The sequence below is a fragment of the Nicotiana sylvestris genome, chromosome 2 (genome assembly GCF_000393655.2).
Source record: "Nicotiana sylvestris chromosome 2, ASM39365v2, whole genome shotgun sequence".
Lineage (NCBI taxonomy): Eukaryota > Viridiplantae > Streptophyta > Magnoliopsida > Solanales > Solanaceae > Nicotiana > Nicotiana sylvestris.
In genome coordinates, this window is record NC_091058.1 from 139,127,359 (window position 1) to 139,139,508 (window position 12,150).

At 36.7% G+C, this 12,150-nt stretch overlaps 2 protein-coding genes across 2 annotated transcripts; both read left to right on the forward strand.

Moving 5' to 3' along the window:
• The first annotated feature begins 9,166 nt into the window (after positions 1-9,166).
• Positions 9,167-9,756, forward strand: LOC138885679 (uncharacterized). Its single transcript, XM_070166655.1, has 2 exons — positions 9,167-9,328; positions 9,430-9,756. The coding sequence occupies exons 1-2, from the start codon at positions 9,167-9,169 to the stop codon at positions 9,754-9,756; spliced, it is 489 nt and encodes a 162-aa protein (XP_070022756.1).
• Positions 9,757-9,844: 88 nt separating this feature from the next.
• On the forward strand, positions 9,845-11,250 carry LOC138885680 (uncharacterized). The gene is made up of 4 exons (XM_070166656.1): positions 9,845-9,874; positions 9,954-10,211; positions 10,417-11,047; positions 11,174-11,250. Exons 1-4 carry the CDS (start codon positions 9,845-9,847, stop codon positions 11,248-11,250), a joined length of 996 nt encoding a protein of 331 aa, XP_070022757.1.
• The last annotated feature ends 900 nt before the right edge of the window (positions 11,251-12,150 follow it).

The window sequence follows — 12,150 nt, forward strand, 5'->3', positions numbered from 1 at the left end:
AGGTAAGTTTCGGAAAAAATGGACTGCTAAACATGGCCTTTCATTTTTAGCCTTATTTCATAAGAGTATATCTTCCAATTTATAATCAATTTGGAGATAATTCAAAAATAAAAAATGTAGTTCCTTGAGTCTAATTTCCAGAGGTTCAAACCATTGAACATTTATAGAAAAAGTTATAACTATTTTACTGAAGGGTAGCACTGCACTTACAATTGAAATCAGAAAATCTGAAGACCTGTCGTGATGCATGGGACGCTGCGACAGGTTAATTTTCAGCAAGTCTTAGCCTTCTTCTATAAATAGCCCACATTTCGTATTCAAAGTTTATTTTATTGTTTTTGGAGCTAGGAAGCTCAGATTAGCATGATTTCTGAATGATTTATTATCTATGATGTTCATATAAGTGATTCTAACTCGAACGACCAAATCTATTATTATATCATGAATTTATCATTACTTTTTCTAAGGAATATGTATTGAAAGTTAAATCAAGTAAAATTTTAGAGAAACCTAGAATTATCTAAATGATAATTTGAATATCTAAATGACCTTAGATTTGAAATCTAATAATATATTTTGACTTAAGAGGTTTTAGGTGACAAAAATTTGATTTTGATTTTGGGGTTTGACCATTTGAGCTCGGGATTGGCTTTTAATGATTTTGACTAAGCTTATTTTTTACTTAAGAAAATAAGTCCTATAGCTTTGTTGGATATTGTAGAGAATTTATTAGGCAAGATATAACTCATTTGATAGATTTGGAGCAAGGAAAAACGAGTTTTAAAAAATAGAGGTAACTAGAGACTTGACCTCAAAGAGAGAATTTTTCCCCCAAAATTAACTTGATTGATGCATGCTATGTGTGTAGAAATAACATATATTGATGAGTACATATTAAGAGTTTTATTTGATTATATTTCAGGTAATTATTAGATTTTTGGCGATAATTTTACTAGAAAACTCATATTTGTGTTTTATTAATGTTCATACAAGTACTAAGTGTAGATGTGAGAAGAAAAAGGTACAAAACTCAAAAAATATACAAAAGATAGTAAAGGCGAGTTTTTGATGATTGAATACAATATTTTAGAAGTCAAGTTGTGACAAGGAATGAATATTCAAGCAATAGGTAGTGTGATTTAGAGGTTGGAGCTAAAGTTTCTCTCTAGAAATACATGATCCAACTTTAACAAATGATATTTCTCAATCTACAAGGAGTTTTATCATTATTCTTATAGATATTTGAGTCTAGTTTTCGTTAGTTCAAACGGTTCGTCATTTCGATTCTCCTAAGCAAAGTATGGTCTTCTTACTGGACACTGCCAAAGATGCGCGCCCATGCTCCCAGGTGCGTGGCAATGCACGTTTGCTTGCGGAAAACTTATGTCAGGCCTATTTTTGTAATTTTGGGCATTCCTCTTGACTTATATAAATTCTAAGCTCATCCTACACTAGGTATCTTGGATTTTTGGAGCAACTTTTGGAGAGAACAAGGAAACAACAGAGACTTTGAACACTTCATTCGAATAATTCAATACAAACGTTTGTTTGAATTCGTGGGTTGTAATATTTTCTTGTTCTCTTAATACTCTTATGACGAACAATTTATCCACTATGGAGTATTCCTTCTTAGTGTTGTTGACAGATATAGTGTCTTGATTATAATTCGAGGATTTGACTTTTGTAGTGCTTGAATTCGTTGAAAGAGTTTTGAATTGAAGTGCAAGGTTATTTGAGATTACGAATATCATTGTATTATTTTGTTTGGGTGAATTTCACGACTCTTATAAGTAATTGAAAGAACTTCTAGAGTTATCAATTAACTCAATCTAGAGGAGTAGTCGAGAGACGCTCTTCAACATATTCATGCAAATGTTCATAGCACTTGTTATTAGGTTGTTTAACGGAACTCTCATTCATTCAAAATAAGAATTTGAATCATATGGATGATCTAATCAGTTGTTGAAATCGAAAGAGTCAATAGAACATAAGAATTGAACTTGGAATAGAGTTATATCCCGGATAATAGTTGTACATATGTCTTGTCAATGCCTTTATTTCTCTCAATGATATTCAATTGTTTCTACCTAGATCCCCAATTTCCAATAATCATTCGTAATTGATAATCTTTGTTTTTACGCTTAGTTCTTTAATAATTCAAAATCAAAGGTTTATTTTCTCGAATAGTGTTAAGATGAATGTTTATTTGAATATTATTTAAACCAATCTATGTGGAGACGATATTATCAATATACTATCTTTCACTAGTGAGCCAAAATTTTATACACCGATTTTGCGCTTGTCATGTATACAAGACATGCTGATGCAAAGGTTTTTCTATGCTTGGGGAGGCCTTTTTAATTATGCCTTATTTGTTATGTACAGTTTTACCTAGTAGCGTGCTTTTGATTGGTAACTATTTGAGCATTATATTCATGCAATAGATCATGTTTACACATCCTTTACATGCTAATTTACATGATAGGTTATTAATATGTTGGATTACATGTGGGAGCCAATCATCGTATGTTGTACATATGCATTACATCTTGAATATTGATCTCTTTTGTCATATGCATCACAACATACATACTGAATTTCACACATGAATTATGGTTATAACACGTATATTGTCCATGCTATTTGAGATGATTATGACACATGAGTTGTTTATGCGGTTTGAGATGATTATGGTACGTGAGTTGTCCGTGCGAAATAATGATTGACTATTGAGCTAGAATTCTCAGATATGGCATGTGGATATGGACCTACCCCTCCAAAGACACGTAATTATTCATTCGATATCGAATCGTGTGCGTATATGTTTATTGAACGCTTGGAGAGCGTCGGTTGAATATTGAGGTTGCTTTATCATATATTAAGTTCTTAGACTTTATGCTTGAACTTCATATTCGTGCTAATTGTGCATCTTTATATATGTTGTAATTGATGTATTGTTCATATGTTTTGGTGTAACAACCCGACCGGTCGTTTTGGGTATTTGCATTCTGTTCAGCTGTTTGAAGTCTGGAGTATATTCATATGACGTATTATGACTTGTTTAAATCGTTGGATTTGATTTTTTTAGATGATTCGGGATCGATTCGGAAGAGGGATTCTCATGTTAGAAGCTTTAAGTTAGAAGAGTTGACCAAGTTTGCCTTTTGCGTATTTAATCTCGGATCGGAGTTTTGATGGTTCCGATAGGTCCAGGTGGTAATTATGGACTTGGGCGTATGCCCGGATTAGCCTTTGGATATTTATAGAAGGTTTCAGCATTAATTGCAGAAAGTTGGAAATGTGATCATTGCCTTGATCTTCATACATATCAAGAGAGAATAAAGTTTCTTCATTGGGTTCATCATCCACAGAGAATATGGATTCAAGGTCCTCCTCTTTTCCAAGATGTATGAATATTTATTGAAGATTTGGAATGTTCAAAAGTTTGACCGAAAATTGACTTTAATGATATCGGGTTCGGATCGTAGTTTAGGGAATCAGAATAGCTTCTTTATGTTATTTGAGACTTGTGTGCAAAATTTGAGTCCATTCCGAGTTGAATTGATATAGTTCAACATGAGCTTTAGAAGTTGAAAGTTCAAAAGTTCATTAAGTTCGATTCGAGGTGCGATTCGTGGTTTTGATGTTGTTATGTGTGATTTGATGCCTCGAGTAAGTCCGTGTTAGGTTATGGGACTTGTTGGCATGTTCGGACAGGGTCCCGAGTGACTCGGTTGTGTTTCAGATTGACTTCCGACCATTTCGGAGTTGCCTGAGATTGCTGGTTTTTTTTATTTTTCAGTTGTGCTTCGTGTTCACGAAAGAGGGGACGCGTTCGCGATGGATATTTTTGTTCGTTGAGCTGTTTGTTCTTCGTGTTCGCTTCCATGTCTATGCGTTTGCGTAGTATTGAGCAGGGCTGGTCACTCTTGATGGGTTCTTCATCGCGTTCGCGAAAATTTGTCCGCGATCGTGGAGGTCTGTCAGTGTGCTTCATCGAGTTCGCGAGAGTGTTGCTGCGAACACGTAGAGTAAAGTGTGGCACTGTGAGTTTGTGCTTCACGAACGCGATGCTGTTACCGCGCTCGCGAAGGGTATTGCTGGAACAATATTATAAAGTACTCTATTTTGAAGGTTTCAGACATTTTATCATATTTTGAATTGTGATGACCCAAAAGGTTATCGCTCATTTTGAAAGTAAATTTTGTATTTTGAGGCCTTAAAAATCTCTTTATGTCTCACCTCAATTTACATGCGCAGTTCGGACGCGTTTCCGGAAAGCTTTTATGTGAAAACTAAGCAAAATAAGGAAATTGGCTTTTAAATTGATTAAAGTTGACTTTGGTCAATATTCTTGGTAAACAAACCCGGACCTGTGATCCAACAGTCTCGTAGGGTACGTAGTAAAATATGGGACATGGGCATATGCCCATAATCAAATTCTGAGGTCCCAAGCCCGAGAAATGAATTTTTAAAGAAAATTATTTGCTGGAAAATATAAAGGCTTTTAGAAGAGAATTTATGTAATTTCTTGATGGTATCGGGCCCGTATCTTGGTTGCGAATCCCAGTACAAGTTTAAAATAATAATTAAGTCGAATTTGTGAAATTTGGTAAAGATCTGAATAAATTTGGTATAAATTGGACGTATAGTTGAGAAAATAGAAATTTTGATGTTCTTGAGTAATTTTTATGAATTTGAGGTTTACTTCATGGTTGTTGATGTTATTTTGATGATTTGATCGCACGAGCAAGTCCGTATGATATTTTGGACTTGCGTGCATGTTTGGTTTGGAACCCCGAGGGCTCGGGGTGAGTTTTGGATAGGCCACGGAGTGAATTTGGACTTAGAAAAATGGTTGTTGCAGGTTCAGTTGTGTTGCATGCTCTGATCTCACAATTGTGAGGTCATTCTTCGCAATTGCGAGCCCAACATGCTTGAAAATTGCGAGGGCTTGATCGCATTTGCGAAAAAAGCCCAGGCCTGCTTGTGTTCGTAAATGCAAAGTCATCAGGGGAGGGCCTGTATCGCAATTGCGGGGATTTGTTCAAAATTACGAGGTAAGCAGACCATGCATAGGTTCGCAAATGCGAGGCCTGGTTCGCATTTGCGATTTTCGCAATTGCGAAGCTCCTGTCGCATTGCGATATCTGCGACCAGTTAATTGGGATTTTGACGGGATTTCATTCATTTTTATAACTCTTCAAACCCTAAAAACGTCTTGGGCGATTTTTCAAAGGCATCAACTTCTCCAAATTCATTTCCAACTCATTTTCTTTAATCCATAACATCTTTTCACATGATTTCAATTCAAAATCAAGGGTTTTCATGGGGAATTGGGTGATTTTGGGTAAAACTTAGGATTTTCAAATTTTGGGGATTTGGACCTTGATTTGAGGTCCGATTTCAAAATAAATTATATATTTGAGTTCGTAGGTGAATGGGTAATCAGATTTTGGTTCAAACCTCGGGTTTTGACCATGTGGGCCTGGGGGTCAATTTTTGACTTTTTGGGGAAATCATTAGAAAACCTATTTTCATGCATTAGAATTGATTCATTTAGCATTTATTGATATCGTTAAGTAAATTGCGGCTAAATACGAGCGAATTGGTGGTGGAATTGAGGGGTAAAGCGATAGTTGAGGCTTGATTGTATTCGTGGCATTGAGGTAAATGTTTGGTCTAACCTTAGCTTGAGGGATTAGGAGTTGTGTCTTATTTGCTATGTGTTAATTGTTGAGTACGACATATAGGTGTGGTGACGAGTATCTATACATCGGTGTCAAGCATGCTCGTGAGTCTTATACTATGGTTGATGTGACTCCATTTTGTATTGTCCATTCTTAATATGATGATTTCTAATGTTGAACAAGGCTTATGGAAGTATTCTTGGTAATTGAACATTGTAGAATATTGACTCAAGTTGAGAATTGAGTTGTGAAGTAATTGTGGAAAAGAGAAGAGGTTTATGATATTGTCTCCCTTGCCGGGAGGTTGTTGCTTTTGATGTTGTTTCCTTTCCGGGATGTTATTGCTCATGATATTGTTTCCCTTTTCGGGATATCATTGATATACAATTGTTCCCTTGGCGGGATTCTATTGTGATTTCATTGATTCCCTTGCCCGAATTGCTTTGTGATTGTTGCTTGGGTAAGGAAGAGTGTAAAAGCATGAAGGGTGATGTCGTGCATGATATTTGTAAGAGGGTGTTAACGCACGAAGGGTGATGTCGTGCCAATATTGTGAATGTAAAAGTACGAAGATTGATGCTGTGTCATGATATGAGTGATAATGCACGATGGATAATGCAGTTCCATGATTTTGTGAGGTAAAAGCACGAAGGGTGATGCCATGCCAATTATATTGATTCTTATGGTGAGAACGAGAGTAAAAGCACGATTGGTGATACCGTGCACTTATTATTGATTTCCTTATTCTTGTTTATAAGTTGAATTTTGGTGTACTATACGCTTCTTTACTGAATTTCTGTTTGAACATGATATTTCCCCCGAGTATGTTTCCTATTCCCATCTTTAACTGCTAGTTTCTGTCGTTATTACTTGTTATATATGATATAACTGCACAGGTTTATTTGGTAGTCTTGTCCTAGCCTCTTCACTACTTCACCGAGGTTAGGCTCGACACTTACCAGCACATAGGGTCAGTTGTGTTGATACTACACTCTGCACTGTGTGCAGATCCCGCTGTTGTAGCTTTTGGACCACAGTGAGGTTGCTGCCTTCAGTCCATCAGGAGAGCCGAGGTAGTACTGTAGGAGTCCGCAGGCCTTGGCGTCCCCTTCTATCTTTTCATTCTATTTTTATGTTGTTTAGAGACAGATTTGTATTATTTTCCTTCAGACCACTGCTTGTAGTATTCGTAGATAGTCCATGACATTGTGACACCAAATTCTAGGTAGAGTTGTATTTTGGATTTCCGTACTAGTATCTAGTGATATTATCAGATTTTGTCTTCCGCATTCATTTTCTTATTATGGTATTTCTGTTGTTGATTGCATGTTATATTGAACTGTTAAAAATCTAAGTAAAAAGGGTAATAAAATTTGTAACTCTCGGCTTGCCTAGCTTTCATGAGTAGGCGCCATCAAAACTCCCGAGGGTAGAAAATCCGGGTCGTGACATGAATGGAGCTCAGATTTGGGCGATCTTGGAGGTGATTTTTACCACATGGGCTAGGGTAAGTGTATTCTACTCGATTTTGATTATATTTCGTGATTCCATCCTCGTTTCTAGCATTTGATTCATGATTTCAAAAGAGAAATTGAGGATTTTTGTCTAAACTTTCATAAAGTGTATTTTTAAGATTTCAGCATCGATTCGGAGTCGGATTTGAGCAAAATTAGTATGGTTGGACTCGAAATCGAATGGGTTATCAGATTTTGTGAGTTTTGTTCGGTTTTGAGGTAGGAGCCTAGGTTTGACTTTTTGGTTGACTTTGAGTAAATGTATAAAGATTCAATCTTTATCGATTTGGTTTGCTTCCTATGACATTTTTGATGATTTTACGTTTCTTTTGGCTAGTTTTGAGCCATTTGGAGGATGATTTAAGCGGGATGGTGCTTTTAGTGTATCTATTTGGCTTGTTTGAGGTAAGTGTCTTGCCTAACTTTGTTGAGGAAATTTTTTCTACTAATTGCTATTGTTTGTTACATGGGGGAAGGGGGGGAGTGATGCATATATGAGGTGATGAGCATATATGCATGTACCAAGATTAATCATGCTCGGGAGTTAAATTATACGATTAATTATTCCTTGTAGAAGTTTGTGACCTACTTAACTTCTAGATTACCAAGAATATGAAATTAGATGCTAGGAACCAAGATTTAGCTCATTATAACTTGATTAAAAATTTTGACAGATTTTTGATTAAAAAGTGATGCCGTGCATGATATTTGTGAGAGAGTGTTAATGCACGAAGGGTGATGTCGTGCCATGATATGAGTGATAATACACGAAGGATAATGCGTGACATGATTTTCTGAGGTAAAAGCACGAAGGGTGATGCCGTGCCGATTATATTGATTCTTATGGTGAGAACAAAAGTAAAAGCATGAAGGGTGATGCCGTGCAGTCATTGATTTCCTTATTCTTGCTTATAGTTGAATTTTGGTGTAATGTACGCTTCTTTACTGAATTTATATTTGAACATGATATTTCCCACGAGCTTGTTTCCTCTTCCCATCTTTAACTGCTAGTTTCTTTCGTTATTACTTGTTGTATATGATATAACTGCACAGATTTATTTGGTAGTCTTGTCCTAGCCTCGTCACTGCTTCACCGAGGTTATGCTCGACACTTACTAGCACATGGGGTCGGTTGTGCTGATACTACACTCTACACTGTGTGCAGATCCCGGTGCTGTAGCTTTTGGACCACAATGAGGTTGCTGCCTTCAGTCCATCAGGAGACCCAAGGTAGTCCTGCAGGCATCCGCAGGCCTTGGCGTCGCCTTCTATCTTTTCATTCTGTTTTTATGTAGTTCAGAGACAGATTTGTATTATTTTCCCTTAGACCACTGTTTGTAGTATTCGTAGATAGTCTGTGACATTATGACACCAAATTCTAGGTAGAGTTGTATTTTGGATTTCTGTACTAGTATCTAGTAATATTATCAAATTTTGTCTTCCGCATTCATTTTATTATTATGGTATTTCTGTTTTTGATCGCATGTTATATTGAACTGTTAAAAAGCTAAGTAAAACGGGTAATAAAATTTGTAACTCTCGGCTTGCCTAGATTTCATGAGTAGATGCCATCACGACTCCCGATGGTGGAAAATCCGGGTCGTAATATGAATGAAGCTTGAATTTTGGGCAATCTTGGAGGTAATTTTCACAGCATGGGATGGGGTAAGTGTATTCTACTAAATTTTGATTATATTTCGTGATTCCATACTCGTTTTTGGCATTTGATTCATGATTTCAAAAGTAAAATTGGGGATTTTTGTCTAAACTTTCATAAAGTAAATTTTTGACTTTTCAGCATCGATTCAGAGTCGGATTTGAGTGAAATTACAATGGTTAAACTCGTAATCGAATGGGTTATCAGATTTTGTGAGTTTTGTTTGCTTTTGAGGTACGAGCCCGGGTTTGACTTTTTGGTTGCCTTTGAGTAAATGTATAAAGATTCGTAAGCATGATTTTATAATGGCCGAAGATTCAGAACTATGGGACATCATCTGTTATGGTCCACATGTTCCTATGAAGAATCTTGGAGAAACTGGACCAATGGTGCCGAAAGAAAGAAAGAAGTACAGTGATATTGACAGAAAAGCCATAGAAAAGAACTATCACACTAAGAAAGTCTTGGTATGTGGTATGGGACCTGATGAGTACAATAGAGTCTCAGGTGTGATTCTGCCAAAGAAATACGGGAAGTATTGCAAACCGCACATGAAGGAACTACTCAGGTTAAACAGTCCAAGATTGATATGCTCACCACTGAATATGAGCTCTTCAAGATGAAGGATGAAGAGTTTATACAAGATATGCACACTAGATTCACATCCATCATAAATGAGCTTCATTCACTTGGAGATGTTATTCCCAGAAACAAGCTTGTAAGGAAAATTCTCAGTGTTCTACCTGATTCTTGGGAGAGTAAGGTAAATGCCATCACTGAAGCTAAATATCTACAAACTATAACCATGGATGAGCTGATTAGAAATCTGAAGACATACGAGATGAAAAGAAAGAAAGACAGTGAAAAGAGAGAGCCAAAGAAGGAAAAGAACTAGGTACTCAAGGCTGAAAACAGTGACTCAAGTGAAGAAGATAGTGATATGACCTATCTTACTAAAAGGTTTCAAAAGATGATTCGAAGGAATGGTGGTATATCAAAGAGGGGCAATTCAAGTAAGGCAAGGAACAACGATCTCTATCATAGGTGCAGAAAGCCAGGCATTTCATCAAACACTGTCCACTTCTGAAACAGGAGCAATACAAACAAAACTCTAACAAAGCAGCAAAAAGGAACTTGGTTCTAGACAAACAATTCAGTCGAAAAAGTGCAGCTGAAAATATTGTGAAACGGGCTCTTGCTGCTTGGGGAGACTCCTCCAGTGAATCAGAAGGGGAACCCGATGCAGAAAATAACTCTATGATGGCAGCGAAAACTGAAGCAACAAAATATGACTCACTGTTCGCGCTGATGGCTCAGTCTGATGATGATGAAGAGGATGAAAATGATGAGGTATTTCAGGGATGTTCAAAGAAATCTGAAATCCTACTCTTCTAAGAAGTTAAGGTCATTAGCAAATGTTCTAATTAATGCATATTATAGCCTTGATAATGATAAGAAAATCCTGACCTTAGAACTAGGAGAAGCTTAACAATCTAGAGATGATCTGGTGGTATGTGTAGTAGACCTAAATGAGACCATAACTAATCTTGAAAAGGAAAAGGAAGTTTTGAATGAAAAAATAAATAGTGTAGAAAATGAGAGAGATGATTTTATGGTAGTGGTAGTTGATTTGAAGGAAACCATAGAAGGTCTTAGCAATGAGAAACACACTCTAGAAGAGAAAATTGTAGCTACTGAGCAAGAGAGGGATGACTTTTTGGTAATAATCACTGACCTAGAGGAAACCATTAATGGACTGAATTCCGAATATAGGATTGTGAATCTAGGGAAAGGGAGGAAAGTAGTTAGTGAGACACATATCAAGCTTGAGAAGGAATTAAATGATGTGAAAACTAGTCTATGTGGTGAACTTGAGAAAGATAGGCAACTTCAAGCTGAATTGGAGAAAGTAAAAATTGATCTTGAGAAATCTCTAAGGTGGACCTGGTCTTCAGATGTTGTCACTGCCATGTACTTCAACAATAGTGGAAATAGGCAGGGAATCAGGTTCCAAAAGGAGGAAACTCCCTACAACTCTCACAACAAGTACGTCACTATTCCTGATAACTCGCTGTGTACCCACTGTGGGAACAATGGGCACATCAAAGAAAACTGCCAGGCCAGGGTTCAATCTTTTAAGAAAAACAAAGTGTTTACTGAAAAAGTGACTACTAAAGAGGGACCAGGTACCTCTCGCAAGAAACGAATATTTCCTGCATGGACTAGAAAAGCCCCCATCCATCCCTTTTCTCATAACAAGGGACCCAAACTAGTTTGGGTTCCTAAATCTAACCCATAATTTATATGTGCAGGGAACAATGAGAAGAAATGGACTGCAATGGTTCACGAACAGTGGATGCTAAAAACACCATGGATTGTCTCTCACTGAAAGCCCTGCAGAAAAGAGAATGTATCTTGTATATGTATAATAAAAAAAAGGAAAGGGGGGGGGGTACATTCTCAGTGTTGAAAAGATGGAAAGTCTATGTCTCAAATCTATGTTAAACGGAGCAAAGTGGAGTTCTTATAAAAATGCGCACAGTTACCAATCTGGTAACTGGTGAAGTGGCCATAGTCACCAAAAGAACAAGAACATCTACTTCGCTGACCTTAAATCCCTTGTCCATATGTATTTCCTTGTTCATTATTGCTACTTATGTATTTTCTACTTTGTCATTACTGTTATTGGTATTTCTACCACCTGTTGGTGCTATTATACGTATATTTGGTGAGAATGAGATAAATGCACGAAGGATGTTGTTGTGCCCTTGACTTGATATCTGGAGTACATTCCTCACACTATGAAAGTTATGCAGTTAATATCGTAGTTTAAAAGTTATCGCTCTAAGGAAAGGATTGGTCGAGATATTGGGAAATGTTAAATTGTGATCTCTTCTGGTACTCATTATTTCTTCGCATATTCGTTTCGTATTGCCAATTTAATGTAAAGGTTATATCAATGAGTATGTTTTAACTAAAAAACCTCACCACTAGCTTATCGAGATCAGTCAAGATACTTATTGAATACATGGAGTCGGTTGTATTCATACTATACTTCTGCACTTTGCGTCAGATTTTGGAGCAGAGTTGCGGTGGAGGATGGGGGTTGACTCTGAAGATGTTCATGTCTTCCGGATGTAGCTACCACTTGTCCCTGGGTAGTTCTAGAATTGAATTCTGTTTATGTATATTTCAAACAGAAGTTCTATTTATTTCATATCCATTTTTGCAATAATCCAGTCTTAGTAGCTCATGCCTTGTACTACTAGTCCTTGTATTATTGTTTGGG